Source organism: Balaenoptera musculus, chromosome 9, assembly GCF_009873245.2.
Source record: "Balaenoptera musculus isolate JJ_BM4_2016_0621 chromosome 9, mBalMus1.pri.v3, whole genome shotgun sequence".
NCBI classification, from domain to species: domain Eukaryota; kingdom Metazoa; phylum Chordata; class Mammalia; order Artiodactyla; family Balaenopteridae; genus Balaenoptera; species Balaenoptera musculus.
The window spans coordinates 59,649,576-59,674,265 of record NC_045793.1 but is presented as its reverse complement, the minus strand read 5'-3'; the positions used below and the strand labels follow the sequence as shown (position 1 = coordinate 59,674,265).

Below are 24,690 nucleotides of genomic sequence, written 5' to 3'. Positions count from 1 at the left end.
CATTCTGAGGGTTGTCCTTTTGTCTTGTTTATGGTTTCCTTTGCTGTGCAAAAAATTTTAAGTTTCATTAGGTCCCATTTGTTTATTTTTGTTTTTATTTCCAATTCTCTAGGAGGTGGGTCAAAAAGGATCTTGGTGTGATTTATGTCATAGAGTGTTCTGCCTATGTTTTCCTCTAAGAGTTTGATAGTGTCTGGCCTTACATTTAGGTCTTTAATCCATTTGGAGTTTATTTTTCTGTATGGTGTTAGGGAGTGTTCTAATTTCATTCTCTTACTTGTAGCTGTCCAGTTTTCCCAGCACCACTTATTGAAGAGGCTGTCTTTTCTCCATTGTATATTCTTGCCTCCTTTATCAAAGATAAGGTGACCATATGTGCGTGGATTTGTCTCTGGGCTTTCTATCCTGTTCCATTGATCTATATTTCTGTTTCGTGTCAGTACCATACTGTCTTGATTACTGTACCTTTGTAGTATAGCCTGAAGTCAGGGAGTCTGATTCCTCCAGCTCCGTTTTTCTTTCTCAAGATTGCTTTGGCTATTCAGGGTCTTTTGTGTTTCCATACAAATTGTGAAATTTTTTGTTCTAGTTCTGTGAAAAATGCCATTGGTAGTTTGATAGGGATTGCATTAAGTCTGTAGATTGCTTTGGGTAGTATAGTCATTTTCATGATGTTGATTCTTCCAATCCAAGAACATGGTATATTTCTCCATCTGTTTGTATCATCTTTAATTTCTTTCCTCAGGGTCTTATAGTTTTCTGTGTACAGGTCTTTTGTCTCCTTAGGTAGGTTTATTCCTAGGTATTTTATTCTTTTTGTTACAATGGTGAATGGGAGTGTTTCCTTAATTTCTCTTTCAGATTTTTCATCATTAGTGTATAGGAATGCCAGAGATTTCTGTGCATTAACTTTGTATCCTGCTACTTTACCAAATTCATTGATTTGCTCCAGTAGTTTTCTGGTAGCATCTTTAGGATTCTCTATGTATAGTATCACGTCATCTGCAAACGGTGACAGTTTTACTTCTTCTTTTCTGGTTTGGATTCCTTTTATTTCTTTTTCATCTCTGACTGTTGTGGCTATAACTTCCAAAACTATGTTGAATAACAGTGGTGAGAGTGGGCAACCTTGTCTTGTTCCTGATCTTAGTGGAAATGGTTTCAGTTTTTCACCACTGAGAATGATGTAGGCTGTGGGTTTGTCATATATGGCCTTTATTATGTTGAGATAAGTTCCCTCTATGCCTACTTTCTGGAGGGTTTTTAATCATAAATGGGTGTTGAATTTTGTTGAAAGCTTTTTCTGCATTTATTGAGATTATCATATGGTTTTTATCCTTCACTTTGTTAATATGGTGTATCACATTGATCGATTTGAGTATATTAAAGAATCCTTGCATTTCTGGGATAAACCTCACTTGCTCATGGTGTATGATCCTTTGAATGTGCTGCTGGATTCAGTTTGCTAGTATTTTGTTGAGGATTTTTGCACTGATGTTCATCAGTGATACTGTCCTGTAGTAGTTTTCTTTTTTTGCAACATCGTTGTCTGGTTTTGGTATGAGGGTGATGGTGGCCTCGTAGAATGAGTTTGGGAGTGTTCCTTCCTCTGCTCTATTTTGGAAGAGTTTTAGAAGGATAGGTGTTAGCTCTTCTCTAAATGTTTGATAGAATTCACCTGTGAATCCATCTGGTCCTGGGCTTTTGTTTGTTGGAAGATTTTTAATCACAGTTTCAATTTCAGTGCTTGTGATTGGTCTGTTTATATTTTCTATTTCTTCCTGGTTCAGTCTTGGAAGGTCGTGCTTTTCTAAGAATTTGTCCATTTCTTCCAGGTTGTCCATTTTTTGGCATAGAGTTGCTTGTAGTAATCTCTCACGATCCTTTGTATTTCTGCAGTGTCAGCTGTTACTTCTCCTTTTTCATTGCTAATTCTGTTGATTTGAGTCTTTTCCCTTTTTTTCTTGATGAGTTTATCATTTTGTTTATCTTCTCAAAGAACCAGCTTTTAGTTTTATTGATCTCTGCTATCGTTTTCTTCATTTCTTTTTCATTTACTTCTGATCTGATCTTTATGATTTCCTTCCTTCTGCTAACTTTGGGGGTTTTTTGTTCTTCTTTCTCTATTTGCTTTAGGTGTAAGGTTAGGTTGTTTATTTGAGATTTTTCTTGTTTCTTGAGGTAGGACTGTATTGCTATAAACTTCCCTCTTAGAACTGCTTTTGCTGCATCCCATAGGTTTTGGGCCATGTGTTTTCATTGTCATTTGTCTCTAGGTATTTTTTGATATACTCTTTGATTTCTTCAGTGATCTCTTGGTTATTTAGTAGCGTATTGTTTAGCCTCCATGTGTTTGTATTTTTTACAGTTTTTTTTTTCCTGTAATTTATATCTAGTCTTATAGCATTGTGGTGGGAAAAGATACTTGATATGATTTCAATTTTCTTAAATTTACCAGGGCTTGATTTGTGACCCAAGATATGATCTATCCTGGAGAATGTTCCATGAGCACTTGAGAAGAAAGTGTATTCTGTTGTTTTTGGATGGAATGTCCTATAAATATGAATTAAGTCCATCTTGTTTAATGTATCATTTAAAGCTTGTGTTTCCTTATTTATTTTCATTTTGGTTGATCTGTCCATTGGTGAAAGTGGGGTGTTAAAGTCCCCTACTCTTACTGTGTTACTGTCGATTTCCCCTTTTATGGCTGTTAGCATTTGCCTTATGTATTGAGGTGCTCCTATGTTGGGTGCGTAAATATTTACAATTGTTATATCTTCTTCTTGGATTGATCCCTTGATCATTATGTAGTGTCCTTCTTTGTCTCTTGTAATAATCTTTATTTTAAAGTCTATTTTGTCTGATATGAGAATTGCTACTCCAGCTTTCTTTTGATTTCTATTTGCATGGAATATCTTTTTCCACCTCCTCACTTTCACTCTGTATGTGCCCCTAGGTCTGAGGTGGGTCTCTTGTAGACAGCATATATACGCATCTTGTTTTTGTATCCATTCAGCCAGTCTATGTCTTCTGGTTGGAGCTTTTAATCCATTTACATTTAAGGTAATTATAGATATGTATGTTTCTATTACCATTTTCTTAATTGTTCTGGGTTTGTTACTGTAGGTCTTTTCCTTCTCTTGTGTTTCCTGCCTAGAGAAGTTCCTTTAGCATTTGTTGTCAAGCTGGTTTGGTGGTGCTGAATTCTCTTAGCTTTTGCGTGTATGTAAAGGTTTTAATTTCTCCATCAAATCTGAAAGAGATCCTTGCTGGGGTAGAGTAATCTTGGTTTTAGGTTTTTCCTTTCATCACTTTAAATATGTCCTGCCACTCCCTTCTGGCTTGCAGAGTTTCTGCTGAGAAGATCAGCTTTTAACCTTGTGGGGATTCCCTTGTATGTTATTTGTGCTTTTCCCTTGCTGCTTTTAGTATTTTTTCTTTGTATTTAATTTTGATAGTTTGATTATATGTGTCTTGGCATGTTTCTCCTCAGATTTATCCTGTATGGGACTCTCTGTGCTTCCTGGACATGACTGACTATTTCCTTTCCCATATCAGGGAAGTTTTCAACTATAATCTCTTCAAATATTTCTCAGTCCCTTTCTTTTCTCTTCTCTTCTGGGACCCCTATAATTCGAATATTGGTTTGTTTAATGTTGTCCCAGAGGTCACTGAGACTGTCCCTCAATTCTTTCCATTCCTTTTTTCTTATTCTGCTCTGCAGTAGTTATTTCCACTATTTATCTTCCAGGTCACTTAACTGTTCTTCTGCATCAGTTATTCTATTGATTCCTTCTAAAGAATTTTAGATTTCATTTATAGTGTTGTTTATCATTGTTTTGCTTGCTCTTTAGTTCTTCTAGCTCCTTGTTAAACGTTTCTTGTATATTTTCCATTCTCTTTCCAAGAGTTGGATCATCTTTACTATCATTACTTCTGAATTGTTTTTCAGGTAGACTGCTTATTTCCTCTCTTCATTTGTTGGTCTGGTGGTTTTACCTTGCTCCTTCATCTGCTGCGTATTTCTCTGTCTTCTCGTTTTGCTTAACTTACTGTGTTTGGGGTCTCCTTTCACCGGCTGCAGGTTTGTAGTTCCCACTGTTTTGGTGGCTGTCTTCCCCCATTGGGTAAGGTTGGTTCAGTGGGATTGTGTAGGCTTCCTGGCGGAGGGGACTGGTGCCTGTGTTCTGGTGGATGAGGCCTGGAGCTTGTCTTTCTGATGGGCAGGACCACATCCAGTGGTGTGTTTTTGGGGTATCTATGAACTTAGTATGATTTTAGGCAGCTTCTCTGCTATTGGGTGGGGTTGTGTTCCCGTCTTGCTAGTTGTTTGGCATGGGGTGTCCAGCACTGGAGCTTGCTGGTCATTGAAGTGGAGCTGGGTCTTAGCATTGACACAGAGATCTCTGGAGAGCTCTCACTGATTGATATTACGTTGGGGCCGGGAGGTCTGTGGGGGTTCCATGTCTGAACTCGGCTCTCCCACCTCAGAGGCTCAGGCCCTGACAGCCAGCTGGAGCACCAAGACCCTGTCAGCCACACGGCCAAACTTTAGCTTGATTATTTATTTAATTCGCGTGTCCATCCTGACTCTGTTCCATATGGAATGAATCTTGATCTTATATATCCTTTTCTTAATCCTCCTTGAACTAGGAAAAAGAGAGTAATGTATCACTTCATTTCCAGCATAGAGTTCACTGTTCTCTACCACTTTTAATAGGTAGGAAATAAGAATATTGTTGCCAAATTGTTGTCATTCTAATGCCCTATTTGAAAAGGGACTTTGGTAGTTCAAATCCTGGCCAGGTTAACATTCAAAGAAAATCTGTAGACCACGTCTCATTAAACCCTTTCATAAAATTCTCACTGCCAGGAAAATACTCAAGAGTAAAATTCCATGTGGAGTTGTACATCCAGCACTAAAGACGGGTCCGAAGGCCAATGTGATGATGTGATTCATAGAAGCTCAGCCTTGGATAATATCCAGAGGCTTTCTGCTCTAGCTTTCACACCACGATAACGGAGGAACAAAGGAATAGTCCACATAGAAAGCAAAGAAGCCCACTTCTAAGGAGAACACCACTGTCCTCACTGCTGCAAACCATCAGATCCTGGGGTATTTTGAAGACTATTTTCCAGGTCTGGCTGTGTCCCTGCTGGGGCTTTATCCTGTCCCCCTCATTTCTTTGTGTATCCTTGACTCTAAAACTCCCGAGCTGATGGAACCTCTGTTGTGGTTCCTAGTATCCTTCAAAAAACTGAACAGTGGTACGGCTTCCATTGCTTGGACCTAGAGTATAGAATATTCATTTAAAAAAAGCAAACTCTTCACTACTTTAAATTATAGACCTATCAGCTCACAGCTTTCTAAAATAAATGCCAATTTCCTTTTGGATATACAACTCTCGGGCCTACAAAAGGAGCAGAAAGGATTTGGTAACAGTTATTCTACTATTGACCACTCTTATAGTCTGTTTCACTTTGTGGAGAAATCTGTTAAGAATAACATAAAATTCTTCCTTCCCTCCTTCCCTCCCTCCCTTCTTAACTTTTTTGACTCTGAGGGAAGGTTATGGGCCAAGGGGCATAAACTCCATACAGATCCTTAATAATTCCCTTGAAAAATCAAGATTGGTAGAAATGAATACTTAATAGATCTAAAAATAATTTCTAGAGGATCAAAACAGGTATGTGTTCTATACTTGCTTCATTTTCTTTTTTAGCTTATACACTAAAGACTCACTATCATTTTTGGAAAAAATAGATTCACAAATCACTGCTATATCCCTGATTGTTTTATTGTTAGTAACTGGGAGAAAGCATGTCTTCAAATTAAGTCTCTATAATCCGAAAATGCCATTTGCTGGGGGTGTGAGGTGGGGAGAGTAACTGCCTCCTGGCATTTAAATAGTTTATAGTTAACAACTCTATAAAACAATTAACTCATTTATATATCTTGAAACCAGTTTACCCTGGTGCTAGCACCCCAAAATTAAGTTGCTCAGGTAAACATTCCATGGTGATTTTTTATTTTTTGGTTTGTTTTAATTTTGAATACAATTAAGTATTCAGAGTCTAATTGGATGTCATCAAAATATAATTAGGAGTTCAGGAACTTCCAGAATAGAAAAAGTATAAACAGAATATAGAATTCAAGCAGGTAGTAAGGAGGTTAACTGAAGAAAGTAGGTGCAACCAGAGGAAGGATTGCGACCTCCATTTACTCAAATCAGATGAAGTAATTCGCAAGGTTTAACATCCATAAGGAAATGGATGTTGTAAAGCCAGCCCCTTCTGAAGGGGACTGAGAGACCTGAACAGGTAACAGCTATAACAAGCAGGTGTCCATCTGCAGCCAGGCCAACAACCTTGAAATATCCTGCTTCTAGATCCTGAGTTATGGTCTAAATATCTGATCAATAAACAATAGCCCATTTGAGATGGTCAACATAGAGTGTTTAACCTTAACTTATGATGGGGTTCAGGACATGCTACCCCCAAATAGGGCACACCTTGGCATAGTGAATATTTTAAGCTGAAGGAATTTGAGAAAAGGCAGGTGCAGGAATTTGAGAAAAGGCAGGTGACCTTCCCCATCTCCCCTGAACCAGGTCATAAGACCCTCATGTAAGAGAGGTACCCTCCCTATACCCAGAGGAAAGGAGCATCCTTAACTCCATAGATGCACAGACGCCAAGAGGAACCTGAGCAAATGAATGAACAGGCCTGGTTAAGTTTCCCCAGTTTACTACCCTTAGCCTCATACCTTTCTGTCCTATCACACTTCCCCACAACTTTCCACACTTCATCAAACCTAGGATAAAAATTCTCCAGGCTTAACTCCTTCTTTGGGTCTTTATTTCCTAATGAAGGCTCCTGTGTCTCATAAAACTTACATTAAATACATTTGTATGCTTTTCCCTTGTTAATCTGTCTTCTGTCAGTCTAATTTACAGGGCTTCAGTTGAAGAACCTAGGAGTGTAGAGGGAAAAATATATTTTTTTCTTCCCGTACACTCACTTGAGATGGAGAAACTGTTTCCTTAATGAGTCCTTCCCCATACTGGGAAGATATAAAAATGAAACAGCAAGATGATAATGTAAATAAAATCCATATTATCAAAACAAAAATATTAGTTTAGGAATAATAAATATACTGGTTAGTTTTTAAGAAAATTTGTATTATTAGAACTGAGAAAGAAACTTGTCTATTGAGTCTACCTAATATATTAACTGATTTCAGATTTAACTAATTAAGGTGTAAAACTACCACACTGATAAAGAGTATTGGGATGTTTAGAGTCACTATAGTTATTTAATTAGTAGATTTTCAAGAGTTTTTTAAAGTAGGAAAAGTGTTGATTTGTTAGGAAGTGTAAGGTTTGTCAGGTTTTAGGCACTGGAAATTACTTAAAAGGAAAACTAAATAGATTAAATTTATAAATGCAGCTAAAAACAGGACAGACAATTATGGGGGAACAGGTCTGCTCTCCTGAGGCTAAGCTAAATTGTTCAAAGGTTTTCATGGAAGTGAAACCTTTTTTATTTCACATAAAATTTTACTTGATGTGTAAAACAAAATGACGGGATTTGTAAGTTGAGCCAACTCAAAAAAAGCTAGGTTTTAAAATTGGAGACTTTAACAAATTACTCTTAATTTATAACCCAAATAATCCTCTTTTTAAAGAACAAAGCTACTACCTTTGGGCATTAAAAATATCAAGTGAAGGGGAGAGCCCACGTGAGCTACATGGCCAAGGTTAAGTTCTCCAGTGGTAAGTTTTTTGCCATCACTGTTCATGGCCACTAGGGCTTGGTAAGGTGCGCTCTAAAACTTTTCAGGCTCAAATTATTCTGCCATTTTCTAATGGCCATTCTCCACTGCATTTATAACTACATTTTTGTTTCTCGTTTTTTAAAATGTTTTTTTTTTTTTTTGAAGGAAAAAGCTGGCTCCTCTCTGGGGTGCCTCTGTGGACCGGGTGTAGGCAGAGAAAGGGGTTTCTCTCTCTGTGTGCATGTGTTTATCCCACTCCTCAGCTCTTCTGAAAGGGTGTGTTTCAACTCCAGCTCAGGAGCAGAGGCTTGGCCCTTGCTCAGCAACAGGGCAGAACTGCCCTCCAGGTACTTGTCATGCAGTATAATCTCAAACCCACTGCAGTACCATGATTTATCTAAAGTTTCTTTGAGAGAAACTGCCTGAACTATAATCCACATGGTCCATTTATTCGTCAAGATAGTACCAAAGTCACCCCTGCATGAATGAGACTGCCAGCAAAATATGTCCAGAGAATATTTTGTTTTATATCCCTGCAGTAAGAATTACTTTAAGCATTAATAGTGATGATAGCCATTTATATTTACTAAGGACTTAAAATGTGCTTAAATGTGATCTCAATCCCCTTAATGACCTGAAGAGGTAAATACATGTTTCCATCTTATTGATGAGAAAACTGAGGTACAGAGAGGTGAAGTAACTTGCTCAAGAGGACAAGGGGCAGAGCTGCGATTTGAACTCAGGCTCTTAATCGCCTTGACATTATGCTCTTGGCTTTTACTGGAGGCCACCGTTATATTTACTATGAAAGTACTGCTGAAGATGTTCTGTTTTAAGTACCAACCTTACTTTTTGCTTTATCTTGTTTTTCCCTATGCGATTTACTTTTAAAACAAATTATACTGTTGTACCATATGTATTTTTGTATATACACAAATAATATTTGGAACAAAGAGGAGTACATATAGATAAAAAAAGAATGAACAAACAAATGAATACATGCTAATTTACAGACCAACAAAAGAGTCAGAAATCAAAAGAGTATGTTTTTCATAGAATCATATAGATCAACACAGTCCAAAAGAAATATAATATGAACCACATAAGTAAACTAAAATTTTCTAGTGGCCACATGGAAAAAAAGAGGTAAAATTAATTTTTATGACATATTTTATCTCACCCAAAATATTCAAAATATTATTTCAACATGTAATCAGTATTATAAAATTATTAAGATACTAAGATATGTCACATCCTATTTTTTTCCATGCGAAGTCTTTGCAATCGAGCATGCTTTTTCTCCTACAACACATCTCGATATAGACAAGCTACATTTCAAGTGCTCAACGGCCACATCTGACTAGAGACGACCATGCTGGATAGTGCAGGCAGAGATGCATAGGGAGTTACAGACCATGTAGTTTTAGTTGACCACACTTATTTTTTGGTAGGAAACCAAGGTCCAAGGAATTCAGACTTACCTATGGCAAAGTCAGGACGAATACTGGATTCCAGCTCAGTGTTTTCTCCACTGTTCACACTTCTAAGGTGAAAGCAGATCTGCTTCCACAGAGGAGTGCCATCTCCCTTCCCCATAATTTTCCCACGCGCCACCTTCTAGCCTTGCTTTGAGATACACATATCTGCTCACAGGGCTTTCCATTCAGTGACTAAACTGGGAGCTTCTCCTACAGAGCTCCAAAAATAGACACTCCGCTGACACCAGTGGCTCCTTATTCTAAGGAGAGAATTTTATCTTACTCTTCGGTATGTACTTTAAGGGATGAACAAGCTCTGATGATTAAGTGTTTCCTGCTTTTGTTATCTGCTGTGTTATCTGGTTAAATCAGAAAGTTCACTGAGCATGTATTTGAAAAGGACAGAACCAAACCACATATCTCTGTAGGGTTTACTTCTTCTTATTTTAACCTCATCTATTTGTTTCATGTTGGTCATGTATTTGAATCACTTTGTCTCCACAAGGAATACAGTAAATTCTTTACTCTTTGGGAAGGGAAAAACTAAAACCAAGACCACATTTAGCGAATGTCTGGCCTCTTTCAAGTCCGGTAGACTTCAGTTATCACTGATTGAATGACCTCATCAGATTTTTACAATCTTATAAGAACTGGATGAAAAGCCTAAAAGATAAGATTACTAACTCAATTTGTGAATCAGTCCCTCCTTTTCTGAGAAAAGCCTCACAGGAGTGATGAGTTTACTCCCAGTTCTTCTCCACAACTGCAGTGGGACCCTGCAGCTGATGGTGCTTGCCACCCACCTACCTTCAGGGGGGGGCCCTGTGAAACCAACTCAACTGCATTATGCTCCTACTGGGCAGTAACTGTACGTCCTGGAATATATTCTGAATAAGGTTCTGGCCCATTATTCATCTACATAGGAGAATGGAGGCTGTCATTAGATTTGATTACTGTTAACCAATCACTGTGATAGCTCAAAAATTTATTTTTTTGAAACTGAAAAAGCCCTTCTTCTTCCCTGCCCTACTGTTTCAATTACATGAATTCCTTTCAGTCCTGTCAACCTTCTACTGTAATTACAAATAATTATGAAACTATGATTCTAACTGAAAACTGCTTTGTAACGTTGTACACATGAATTGTTTGTGACTACTGATGCAGAGAGACTGCAGAGTTAATGTTTTAAAATGTAGCTGACTAGGCAGCCTAGCTGGCTGCTGGCTCAAAAGCTGGTATCAGCTGTGGTTAAGCAGCGCGATGATGACCGCCCACCCTGGACTATGGTGGTTTTGCCTGGAGTAAGGTGAGTTATTTGCCAACCGAGTCAAGACCTGCTTGACTTTCACCTGCAATTTATACAAGGGCGTGAGAACTCTCTGGCTCCTACGATGAAATTCAGTCAAACCTTCTCCCCTCCCCTCCCCTCTGTTGGATGCCTGCGCTTATGTCCCATTGAGGGTGGGGCCCCAAAGGTGAGAGGTAGTGGCTGCCTCAGGAGCCCAGGGACTGAAGGGAGCACAGTGTCACTTCAGAAGTGTTCAAGTTTCTCTCCCACTGTGCATTTGGGCATCTCTCTCTCTCCCTTAAACGGTTTCACTATCTGTTGTTGTTTTTTCCCCTGAGCATATTTGATAGTTTTCTATTCTTAATTCTAAGGCACAAAGTAGACTATTTTATATTTCTCACTCTAAAACCACACAAAGTTAAAAGCGCTCTTGAGTTGCATTATGGCCTTATTTTTCCTGAGATCCCTGTCCTCAGTATAAACAGAGCTTTCTTGCCTTTCTCCATTGTACAGTGTAAAGGAAACCCAGACTAACAAAAATAATTAATTTTGGAATTCTCTCTTCTCATCCCTCACCCTCTCCCCCATTCTCCTGTAATCCCAGGGAGAAGGTACAATTTCTCACCAAGGTGTATGCCAGAAAAGAGAAAAAAGGAAACAGCTGGGGACAACCTATAAAATGGATAGGTGGTCCCCAAATAATTTTACATTCTTTTATTCTTAGTATTTTGCCTGTTTCTTCCTTAGTCTATACTATTGGGATGATTCCCAAAATTCATAAATAAATGTAAACATCATTAGATGCTTAAGTAACTAGGAGGTGACATGCAGTGTTGGAAAGACATCTGGACAGGAGGCCAAGCCCCAGCTAACTGACATTAATTGCTTGTTGCATAATCATGGGCTAATCAATTAAATTCTATGAAGGTGAAGTTCTTCATCAATAAAGTATGGTATTATTATCTGCCCTCCCAATCTTATTGTAAGGATCAAATGAAATGATAAATATAAAACTTCTTTGTAACTTGCAAATAATAATGAGAATGACAGCAGATTGCTATCATTATTATTATTTTTGAATGCCTCCTATGTGCCAGGTACCATTTTAAATGCTTTACATGAAAACTCATTTAATCCTTACACTAACAGGTAGCTACTCTTATTATCCTCATTTCCTATATGAGAAAACAAAGGCACAGAGGCTAAATAACTTGTCGAAGGTTTTAAAGGTAGTAACTGGGAGAGCACTGATTCAAACCCAGGCAGTTGGACTTCAGAGAGAGCTCTGTGCTTTACCGTCTCCCTATATAAACCTAAGTTTACAATTATGTAATCTCAGAATAAAGTTGGGAAAGCTTGACAATGTGCTATACAAAGCTCACTTCTCTATAGGAAAGTCTTTATTGAACAGTAAGCACGGTTGATGGCGCCAGCAAAAATCAACGTAACAGCTGAGTTCAGTGAGACACTGGTCTTTCTTACCCGCATGTGGACAGAACAGTCTTGAAAGCCAACAAGATACTTAAATGCAAAATTACCCTTTCAGACTTATAACCAGAAGACACAAGAATTGTGGGTAGCCAGGCAAAAAAGCTGAAATGTGTCTAACTGACACATCACATAGATACATTTATGCTGTATTTAGATAAACATTTATTAAAACTGTTGATGTGACCATAATTCTGCAATTAAGCCAATGGATCTACCCGAGGCCAGGTGTAGGCTTCAATCGGAGTAAGACAAATACAAACCGCAATTTGTTTTCATCTCACCTCTAGCTGTATCACTTCAGCACAGAGATACTGACCACTAATTCTCGTTAACAATGGAAGGGGGCCAGAAAGTTTAGATGCAGATACATCTGTTCTTAATCACCCACCCGTACCTGCTACCTGGAGAAAACCTACTGGCTTCTTTCTCTTTTTCTTTCCATTTCTTTCCCTTGTTGGAATTCCTTCGCAAAGGCGCCCTATAATGACAGCACACAGTCAGAAAGGGGAATTTGACATTTTCTCATTTAATCCTTCTCTCACAGAGGGCTTGCTTTTTAACTTCATGAAGTGCTTACCCCAGATCCACAAACTTCCGCTTAAATTTTCCTCCTCGCACCACCAACAAACTTGATGCCCTCAGTGATCTGGGACCTTTGGCACCATCTAGGATATACACATATGTGAAAAAAGCAATTATTATCATTTTTAAAAAGCTACTGTCAAAAGTCATTGCATCTCTGAATCTACGGGGTTTGCATCAATTCCTAACAGTAAAAGAAAATACTGGATGCCTTTATTAACATACAGGAAACATAGCTATGTTGAGGAACATTCAGTCAAACCAGGAGAGGTCCTGTTAGACAGAAGCCCAATACTTATCACAAAGAATTTTAGCTTCAAATAAACTGGAATGAAAAAAAATAAGCAAGAATAAACACTATCAAATCATCCTTTACATTCAAAGCAGGGACCAAATGACTTTCCTTCTGTTCCTTCTCTGGCTCCAACTCTTTGCTTCAAATGTCTGGGCTCTGTCCTCCATGCCTTTCTTGCCTTTGGGTTTTAGCACCTTCTGACAGGACCCCAGCTCACTTCCCCCATATGTCCCAAGTCCAGTAAAGAACATCACCCATGAGAGTCTGGGAGATTAGGGAGAAAGTGAGAGTCAAAGCTTTCCCTTCTCATCTGCCCCTTGCTAATGGCTTGTGGCCAGTCTTGGGATACAGGAGACAGAACATGGGGGAGACTTCTCAAGCAGGAGCTCAGCTATAAAACATTTATATTTTTGAAAGGTCTTTTTTTAGAAGTTGGCTTTAAGCACAACTTGGCTGGCTTCCCATGATGTGGAAGATGCCAAAACCTCCCCAGTGCTTGCAGCTAAATGATCTTTGCCTCTCTCCGAGTTACGCTGGCACTCTAAAGCACAGCAGCTGCTGGGGGCTGGGGACACTTGAAATGATGCCAAAAACCAATCAGAGGAGACGCTTTCCCAATGGAATTCAATGTCAGTTGTAGGAACTAGATTCCACTGGTGGCACTTATTCTACCTTGGACAAGGTAGAAACTCCTAAGGCTCTACTTGGAGCTATTTAGCAAAGAATGCTGTTTGGCATTATATTTCAGCATATCCACTCATCTGAGATCATTAACAAGGGGTGTCTTTGATGCATATCTGTGTATGAAACTGCTCTTTCCCAATTGTCTGTTGGTGTCTGTCTCTTTTTAAAATTAAAAAGAAAATCCAGCAACCTTCTGGCATGGAGTGTAGTTCTCCTAAGAGAGTGTTCAATTAACCTTGCAGGTTAATTTTGCTTATGCTTTTTGTCTATTTCAGGATAAATTTCTAAACACACATAACTTACAAACCATGATGTGCACACAGTTCTCATTTAAGAGTCTATTTTCAAAGCTCTGAAGAAGCACAGGATGTTGAAAAATACACTAAGGATTTTTAGCAATGAGCTTTTCATAGTTTTAGTTAATGATACACAGATTATAATAATCAATTCCTTGAAATGTACATAATCAAATAGAAGAGTAAGAAATATGTCCATGTCAAAATCCACTTCTAACCTCAAATATTTATTATGGCTCTTTGCATCATTACTCTTTGGGTAACTGAATTAAATAGCCACAGATGTGACACATGGATGTAAAAAAATATACACACAGCACAAACTCGTTCTAAGGTGATTTTGCTAATGGACATTAAAAAAAAAAGCAGGATTTCAATTTTCTTAACAGAACCTGAAGGAAAGAAAGTACCAGATTCTTCCAAATAAACTCTAGAGCAACTCTCAACAGCTAGGAATGTGCAAAGTTAAAAGGAGACTGTCTTATTATTTTCGGAAATAAAGGTGGCCGGGAGATATTTTAACGAGTGGTGCGAAGACCAGATGAAACAATGTACATGGCAACACTCTGTAACCTATTAGTGTGGCAGTTATGTGGACATCTTGGGACTAAAAGCCTGATTCTGCCCATCAGAGAGCCTGCTGCTAGGCAACCTCACATCATTATCACATACATTTGCCAAAGTGTGTTCCAAGGAACACTTAAATGAATTCTTTCAAAAGGCTGAAGAGGCAAGATTAAGTAATAATGCACTTTCCCGCTTTAAATCAATCAAATCCATCGTTAATGTACCTCAGAACTTCTAGTCCGCATAAAAACCAACATTGGATTGGTATGATTTCAGGAAAAGAAAAAGAACTGTGACATTTTTGTTTGTTATTTAGCTGTATGTGGAATTTCCATTAGGCTTTTTGAAATCTCTCCAATACTACCTTGACGAGCAATTAGAAGTCCAAGTCCTCACGTTGGGTGACCCAGCTTTAATCTTTGGCAACCTGGTCTTCATTTTCAAAGGTAATAATTGATCTCCTGAGCTAAATACTAAGGCCTTTTCTGGGACTGCATTCTTCTTAGTCTCACTGCAACAAGACCCTTGACTACCTCTTCTTTTATTCTGGGGACTCTGAAATCTACCTCCCAGCCCTGGCTTCTCTCTTGAGCTCAAGACCTCCTCTACTAAAAATGAGTTAATCACCTTTCCCTCATAATGCTTCTGATTTCCTATTTTCTATTAACGACAAGACCGTGTTTTCTGAGGCTAGAAACCCTGTGATCAGTTTTGACCTCACTCTCTTCCTCTTGATCTTGTCAACTTACATACATGTCAACAGTTCTCATATCATTCTTTCCTGTCATTGTCTATTGCTCCTCCACCTTTCAGGGTCTCTTAACTCAACTTCCTCATACCTAGTGTCTTTTCCTTTTTACTCCTCTGCTCAAGCATCTTGTGGTTTTCTAGTAATATGATAAGGTATCTAAGGTATTTAAATTCTAGAGCTATAGACCTAACCTACCTGTTCGATTTTACGAGCAATCACTCTAACCTGAATAAACCGACTGCTTCCAGCAGGCTGGGACAGCCCCACTCCTGTCATTTCATCTTATGTGTGCCTGTCTCTGTCAATGCCATCTCCCTGCCTTATATGCCTTCCTTACCTATCTTTTTTGTTTTTTCAGTCCTTCAGTAGTTACTCTAATTGTATTTTCTTTGTCATGTCTCATTTACTAATCTCAGCTAGGGTTAACCATGCCGTCCTCTGAGCAATGATAAAATTTACTATTTCTATATGTATAAAGGCCTAATGCAACATAATAATAAATGAATCCTGTAAAGATTTCTACTTGCAAGGACATTAATTCAACAAATATTTCTGAAGATATGTTCTGTGTTAGGCAATGCCCTAACGGCCACATATGCACTTAGAATAATGAACAAATCACAAGTAGAAAACTGATAGTAGTTCACTTACTCAACCTTGTCTGAACAAAGGCCCATTGCTATGTAAGTCCAGAGACTAAAACTTTAGTATTAGGCTACTCAAAGAATAGACAGGGGGAAAATATTTTCATGCCCTTTATTGCCATATAACTTGCTTAACAAACCTCTAGGAATAATCTTTTACTTTCTCTAATTTTAACTGAAATGGGGTTAGATGTTTATCATTTAGCCAGTTATAATGGGATTCTTTCTATCCTAGTTTCCACTGAGGTCTCACAAATATGACAACAAAATGATGACTTGTGAATGTGGTACTGGTGCAATTTAGAAAACACCCAACTTCAATTAGGTGTTCAACTGAAGAATGGAGAATTTGCCCCAGGAATGCAATCAACTACAGCTGTAACTTAATTATTACCTTTGTGGTACCTTGCTAGATCAAAAGTAATGGTATATCACTTTTAAAAAATCTTGATAAACAGCAACCAATGACTAAGACATTTTCAGAGTTTATCCAGCAATGTTGAGTGGAAGAAAATGTATGTCTAGACCAGGAGTCAGCAAACTTTCTGTAAAAGGCCAGAGAGTAAACATTTTAGGTTGTGGGCTACTGACTCTGTCACAGCTACTCAACTCTGCTACTGTAGTATGAAAACAGTATGTAACTGTATGAGTGTGGTTGTGCTCCAATAAAACTTTACTTATAAAAACGGCTGGTAGGGGCTTCCCTGGTGGCACAGTTGTTAAGAATCCGCCTGCCAATGCAGGGGACACAGGTTCGAGCCCTGGTCCGGGAAGATCCCACATGTTGCGGAGCAACTAAACCCGTGAGCCATAACTACTGATCCCACATGCCACAACTACTGAAGCCCATGGGCCTAGAGCCCGTGCTCTGCAACAAGAGAAGCCACCACGATGAGAAGCCTGCGCACCGCAACAAAGAGTAGCCCCCGCTCGCCGCAACTAGAGAAAGCCCACGTGAAGCAACGAAGACCCAACACAGTCAAAAATAAATAAATAAATTAATAAATTAATTAAATAAAAGCATTTATCTCATCAGAAAAAAAAAAAGGGGTGGCGGGACTTCTCTGGTGGTCCAGTGGTAAAGAATCCACCTTACAATCCTTACAATGCAGGGGACGTGGGTTCGATTCCTGGTCAGGGAACTAAGACCCCACATGCTGCGGGGCAACTAATCCCGTGCGCCACAACTACTGAGCTCACGCGCCTCAACTAGAGCCCGCGTGCTGCAAACTACACAGCCCAGGCGCCCTGGAGCCTGCGCGCCACAACCAGAGAAGAGAAAACCCACACGCCATAACTAGAGAGAAGGCCATGCACCACAACGAAGAGCCCGCGCACCGCAACAAAAAATCCTACGTGCCTCAGTGAAGATCCCGTGTGCCGCAACTAAGACCCAATGCAGCCAAAAACTAAATAAAATAAATAAATAAATAAATAAATAAATAAATCGTTAAAAAAAAAAAAAAACGGGTGGAGGCCAAATTTGGTTTGACGACCTCTGTTCTAGAAGACTTGTACTGATTATCTAGAGAGACATACTTATTAATTCGTCCAAGAACCTTATTAATATCAATTATATGCATATACTTTACTAGGGGCCATGAATGCAAAGATGAATCAGACGAGTGAGAAAACTCTGGCTCACACTTGACAACCTGATCACTTATTATCACACACAAAGTGACAGAAGCAGAAGTAACAGTGTGAAAATTTCTGTGGGATCAGAGAGAATAATTCACTTTGTCTGGGAATGGGGAGGGTGTGCAAAGGGTCCACTAAAGGAGGTGAGATTTAAGCTGAGCTTTGAAGAAGGACCATAATTTCCTGGAGTGGCATGTTACGTATGAAGTTTGTACTTGTGAGTACAAATCCCATTCTAGTTCCTTTATTAAGGAGCCAGTGAGTTGTAAGAACCACACACATATAAACGCATACACACAGGTAAATCAGGCTAACCACACTTAACCTCTGTTGAGTCCTGCTCTGAATGGCAAAGAACTCAAGGATTTCACAGAATGTAAAGAGTCTTGATGGATAGGTTTCTTTGCTATCTTTCAAGGTGCAACAGAGCCTGAGAGTGGAAGGCAGAAAGTACAGGGGCTTCCTGGTTATTGATGGTGGTGGTTGTGCGGTGTCAGAGAGACAGGGTCTGTCACCAAACAAACAAGCAAGCAATAAATCAAAGAGAGAGAGAGAAACAGAGACAGAGAGACAGACAAACGGACTCTAGTCTGCAAACTCCCTGCAGGAAAGGATGGAATGTTATCATTGTATATTCAGCCTTTAGCACAATGCCGGATGCAGAGCAGGTGCTCAATAACTATTTGTTGAATAAATACATGAATGAATGGATTAATATTAGTGAACATGGAAGGCACAGGAAGCTCTTCAAGGCTGGAAACTTTTATCCAGGGAAGGAAAGAATGTGAGGCACTGCTTTCATCTGGTCATAGTTAATGTCTAATAATGGTTATCATACTAGTAACTGACTATTTATAAAGGTAATACTTTATAAAAGCTCAATTAATTGCTCCTTTCTAGTTACCCAGAAGCATGATCAATCCAGGAAAATAAAAAAATGGGAAAGCTTAAGAGTTTGTCTCTGGAGAAGAAACTACCCACCCCTTGTTTCTTGGTCCTGCTTACTACAGCTGGAAGCTTAATCCCAAAGAAGAGGCAGTAGCAAGCAAAGGAGGTATTGGAGAAAAGACGGAATTCTCACATTTTAATGCTAATCACTGCTAACCACATTTTGCTGTATATTACTGCTAATGGATTGTGAAGCACAACTCACATCCATGTAATACTTCTCCAATTTGAGATGAAACATCTGCTTTTAGAAGTAAAAGGAAAAGAGAAATAATCTAGACAAGATGTAGCCACTTTTAAAAAATTTTAGTCAGATTTCATGTGTGAGGGATCCACTCTCCGACTATAAAGTACTTTCTTTCAGATAGCTAAGTTATGCCTTATAAACTCAAACAGTGGACTACAAAGTATTAACCTATATTTCCAAAATATATGCTTCTGCTCTTTTGCCTTCTTATGAACCAAGTAAGGTCTATACGCATTTTTTTTTTTCTTGAGGAGATGACAGAGGGCTTCACACAAGTATATTTCTATAAAAGTGCCATTACAATCCACAATTTAGGTTAGTTAATGAGAGTTTCTGAAGCCTTCATTCTTTTGAAAGTAGGCCAAAATCACAGTGTAAGTCCTTCACCAACTTTACAACTGCTTTTGATGAATTAGCAGGCTTGACATATTTTCTCTTGCCTCCGCTAGTATCTTCTACTCCCTAAGTACTTATTTTTTTACCTTAAAACGTCTTCTGGAAGACTTGTGCTTAGGACCAGTCTGTGGAAGATAATTCCGGCAAATCAACAGGCTCAGGGAAGGAAACCAGGGAAGATATCAGGGATAAAGCTATGACACTTACTAAGAGTTACAAAACAAGGTGAGCCTCCACAGTCAACTGTATTTCTATGTTCAGGATGTATTTGTAGAAAGATTACAACTGTTGCTCTGGTAGAGATAAGTGAGCATGGACTTTTCCGTGTAGTGATGCACAATCATACCTGTAATGAATGAGTGTGTCCCACATCTTTGCTAGCACTGGTTGGTGGAAGTAATCTGATGCGTGTCTAACTCAAATGACTATTTCTCTGATCATTAATGAGGTTGATCACCTTTTCATATTTTATAAGTAACATGAATTTTCTCTTCAATAAATTGACGATTTATTACCTTAGCCTATGCTTGACTTAAAAAATTCTTTGAAGCTACTTGTATGTTAGACATATAAAGTCTATCAGTTAACTTTGTATATATATTATTGTCTACTGAAATCAAGAGTATTTTATAAAATAATTTTAGAGTTTAAAGGAAAAACAATAAAATAAACACCCATTTCATTTCTCACCCCACTCCCATGAGGTTTATACCTAGGAAGTCCCCAGTATATTCTCTTCCATTTTCGTTCCCTGACACTCCTCCCAAGTAATTAACTTTGTCATTCCATTTGTAACCTCAACATTTTGTTTGTGTCTCTAAATAATCTGCTAGTTTTGTGTGGCTTAAGATTCACTATTCAGTATGATGTTTTGTCATTGCTCTCTGGTAAATAACTAATCTTATTTGGATGATTTTTTTCCTAATCCCTTCTTTACTTAACAAGTTTTTATAGGAAATGTCTGAAAAATTATATCAAATTCCTTTCAATGTCTATTAATATTATAACACTTCGCTTTTCCTTTGTTCATATGATGATTCATACAGTTAGATTTTCTAATGTTAAACCATCCTTACATTTCCATAATCAACCCTACACGATTATGGAATATAAGTAATTTTCACTCCTGGATTTAATTTACGAGCATCATATTTAAAATGAATCTACATTTAGATTTTATATAAGATTTTCTTATATAATAAGAAATAAGATATATTTCTTAAGGTATAATAAGATTTTCTTCTTCCACATGATCTTTACTAGTTTTTAAGACTCTAGCTACATAAAATAAATGAAAAACATCCTCCTGGAATAATTAACATAAAATAGATGCTCTATTTTATCTTTTCCTATCTATTTTTTTAATAGGTGAGTCAGAATTCAGTTATAACACCACCTGGGCCCAGTACCTTTCTAAATGGAAGCTATAAAAATATATTTTATATTTCTGTACTTATTGGCTTATTCAGGTTTTCTTTTTCTTAGACCATTTTGAGTACTTTATATTTTGGTAGGAAATCCTCTATTTCCTCTAGATTTTCAAATCTGCCACACAGTTTGCATGCCCTCTTAAAATTTTTTTTAACCTCTGTATCTCCTTTCTCATTTCAAATGCTGTGGGTGTTTTGGTTTCTCTATTTTTTTTTCTTAACCTGTCCTTCCAGGGGGCTATTCACTTTTACACAGCTTTGTTGCGTTTTTTTTGTGGAGGTGTTAAGAGTAGGCTTTTCATGTTAATAAAAATTCATTAAACTCAGCTTTTATCTTCATTATCCCCTCCTTTCTATTTTCTGTTTTTTGGTTGTTCTTTCCCTTTATTTTGAATATTTATTTTATTTATTTTCAGTATTTATTTTTTACAATAAAAGCATTTAAAGCCATACATTCTCCTCTGAGTACAATATACTCTGACTACCGATTCAACTTTTGGAAATTTATTCTACAGAAATGAAAGCATCAGCATACAAGAATGTAAAGCATCAGAATGCTTATATCTTTTTCACAGTGGTAAGCAAACAAGCAAATAAACAACAACAACCTACCCCCACCCGGGATACAACCTAAATGTCCATCAATACTACAAGGGTTGCCTCAGTTATATTATCGGCTCACTATAGAAGATTATCTTGTCATTTAAATTTGTGTATAGTGCCCCAGAGGGATGTCCATAAAATATTATCATGTGTATAACAAAACTGCAGAATAATGTCATTTGTAGAATTCACTTTTATAAAAAAAAGTATATAAAACAAAACACACACCAGAAATTATTTTTGTTTATATATATATATACATTTGTTTTAAATATATGTGTGTGTATATATATATATATATATATATATATATATATATATATATAGACACACAATCACACCATATATATCTATGTGCATTTCAGATGTGAAAATAATATAACCAAATCTTCTTGGTTACTTTAAAGGAACACATCAGATGTGGCAGGAAGAGAATGAACCTGTTCTTTATATATCTCTGCATCATTTCACTTGTTTAAACAGGAATTTATTACTTCTATAAATTAAAGCATACAACTAAAAGGACAACAATCTATTGACACTGCTATGAAATTCTGATGCTAATTCTAGGAGCATATTTTCAAATTTATTGACTAATCTCCCTGCATTATCTTTATCATAGCTTTTCTATAACGGTCTTTGCAATATAAATTACTGTGAAAATTTCTTCTAAATAAAAACCAATTAATGGGTTAAGACCTATATTGTTTTCACTTTCATATATACATATTTTTTTCTAAATGATTATGTTAGTAGTTATTGAAACTATGGGCTACTATTACACAAAATCTCTCGAAGGCCTCCTGAAGAATTTCCTTCAATAGTAAACTTGTAGAAAGCTGAAGAAGTGAAATACTAATCAGGTAGGAAAAGATCAAAAAAAATAAAGTAAAAATGAGAGAAGGGTGTTCTCTTGTCCCATAATATAAAAGGAATGCAGTATTAATTATTAGCTATGAAAAGACATAGGCCTTTGTTTTTGTTGTTGTTTTTTTTTTGAAAAGAGCCATTTTTACATGGCACAAATTGAGGTGTTAGTGAAGTCAGACAAAACAAAAGCTAAACAACAACAAAATTAACAGTACCTTTTTCTTGTAGTATTTTCTTGGTGGTGGCTTGATGGTGGCAAGGAGATTCTTCCATATCATGATCAGATTTTGAAGGAGAGGAGAATGACGTGTCTCCCCCAGTAGAGGAGGAAGGCTCCCTTTCTGGGTGCAGGGGTCCCTCTTGAAATTCAGCTATGTGGTCAGACGAGAAGGGCACACTGCCAGCCACTGGAGTGAGGGATGAAGCACCAGAATCTGATTCTGGAGAAGTTCTCAAACCCTTGGGCAGAAGTGATTTGGTAATGTGCATGTGGTTATAGAAACTGTTTGAAGGCTGTTGGTATAAGAGATTATAAAGGAGGTTATGCCACTGAGCATCAGTCCCATGTGATACTTACTTTGAAATCAGACGGACCTTTTTTTAGTAAATCCCTATGAAAACCCATTTTTGTTGGTTTACAGATAAGACTACATAGTTCACAACAATTCACCATATTACCTTTGTAGCTACCACAGATACCTAAGACATGTAGAAACAATGACTTGTACACTCATTATTTACCATCAGATAAAACCAACAGCTGAATATCAAAAGCACCATCATGAAATATGACAATATGGATAATGCTCTTGGTTATTAGTTCATCGAATGAGTACAGAAAGAATTTGAATTACAACGATATATCGAGGTGAATAAGAATTTAGGAGACAAAGAAGTGAACTATTCCAGCTGTTTCCAACTAGAATACAGAATATGGCTGCAGGAAAATCATTACCTTCAATAAGCTGTAGGAACAAGGATACAGCCCAAACTCACAAGTCAGGAAGCGGTCAGGGGCACTCACCTTTCGCTCCAGACTGTCTTCTCCATCTGTTGAACTGACACTATCATAGAGTCTTGTCCTAGAGGGCCTCTGGCGTCTGTTCTTCATGGAAAGCTGGGCCCGGGTTTTCAGCGCTTTTGAATCCAGGCGTTCTGTCTCTGGGACTGCTTCATTAAAGTCTAAGAAAAGAATATTGCAAAATAATCTGTGAAAACTTTGGAGAGGATTGACAGAGACCATAGACACTGATAACAAAATCTCAAGGTTATCAGTAATACCAGGCAGGAAACAGGTGACAACCATGGCGGCCTGTCTGGTAACAGAGGTAACAAAGAAAGCAGTGAGATTTAGGAGAAATGTACAAAGCCTAAGGGAAGAAATGAACACTAAAGATGACCAAGTCAACAACAAAAATCTAACATCCAAAGACCATTAAAACCTTTCTACAACATAACTATAAAAAGCACGCACTTGTATTTATTTATTTACATGAATGCATGCTGGAGTGTTGGATGAACAAAGATACAAGAAGGTGTGTCAAAGTTGGGAGATCTTAGAAATCAAGAAAAAAAACCTAAAAAAGTCAGGTGCCAGGTCAAGAGCAGATAACAAAAGGTGACCATCAGCATAAATTTTCTACAGCAAAAGTTACCAAGACTGTAACTGTAAGTAAGGACTGTACCATTTTGGTCTTAATATATTTTTTTCCACCCAAAACAGAGATTCTGAAAATTTAGCTTGTTCTTCTTTGAACTCTCTAGAAAGACCAGCAAAGAACTTACCTCAACAGCAAATTTAAGATAGCTGGGGAAATAAAACAAGGTCGGGCTATCCAAGCAAAACAAAAACAAAAAACAGGTAAACCACCACAAGTACTTAATTTACTAGTATTATGGATGAAGTATAATAAACTGACCATTGATAGATGGATGGATAAAGAAGATGTGGTGTGTGCGTGTGCGTGTGTGTGTGTGTGTATACACAACAGACTATTAACCATAAAAAAAGAATGAAATCTTGCCATTTGTAACAACATGGATGGATCTAGAGGGTATTATGCTAAGTGAAATAAGTCAGACAGAGAAAAACAAATACTGTATGATTTCACTTATGTGTGGAATCTAAAAAACAAAACAAATGAACAAACATAACAAAACAGAAACAGAGTCTTAGATACAGAGAACAAACAGGTGGTGGCCAGAGAGGAAGGGATATGGAAATGAGTGAAATAGGTGAGGGAGATTAAGCAGTACAAGCTTCCAGTTACAAAATAAATGAGTCATGGGGATAAAATGTACAGAGTGGGGAATACAGTCAACAATAGCATAATATCTTTGTATAGTAACAGATGGTAAACAGACTTACTGTGGTGATCACTTTGTAATGTATAAAAATATCAAATTGCTATGTTGTGCAACAGGAACTAACATAGTGTTGTAGGTCAATTATGCTTCAAAAAAAAAACCCCAACCAACCAAACAAACAAACTCACAGAAAAAAGGGATCAGATTTGTGGTTACCAGAGGTGGGGGTGGGAGAAGGGGGAATTAGATGAAGGTATTTAAAGGTACAAACTTCAGCTATAAGATAAATAAGTACTAGGGGTGTAATGTACAACATGATAGATATAATTACACTGCTGTATGTTATATGTGACAGTTAAGAGAGTAAATCCTAAGAGTTCTCATCACAAGGAAAA

General features: G+C 37.6%; 1 protein-coding gene across 10 annotated transcripts in view; it reads right to left on the bottom strand.

Moving 5' to 3' along the window:
• Window positions 1-24,690, bottom strand: part of PPP1R9A (protein phosphatase 1 regulatory subunit 9A) — a 288,124-nt gene that overhangs the window by 10,420 nt on the left and 253,014 nt on the right. For 5 of the 10 annotated variants that reach the window (XM_036864281.1, XM_036864284.1, XM_036864287.1 and 2 more), the window contains 4 exons: window positions 23,013-23,170; window positions 22,204-22,501; window positions 12,612-12,699; window positions 12,429-12,512 (listed from right to left, as the gene is read on the bottom strand). In XM_036864281.1, coding sequence (XP_036720176.1) covers window positions 12,429-12,512; window positions 12,612-12,699; window positions 22,204-22,501; window positions 23,013-23,170 — 628 coding nt within the window. The remainder of the gene's footprint in view (window positions 1-12,428; window positions 12,513-12,611; window positions 12,700-22,203; window positions 22,502-23,012; window positions 23,171-24,690) is intronic. The other 5 variants (XM_036864289.1, XM_036864290.1, XM_036864291.1 and 2 more) reach the window with 2 other exon arrangements.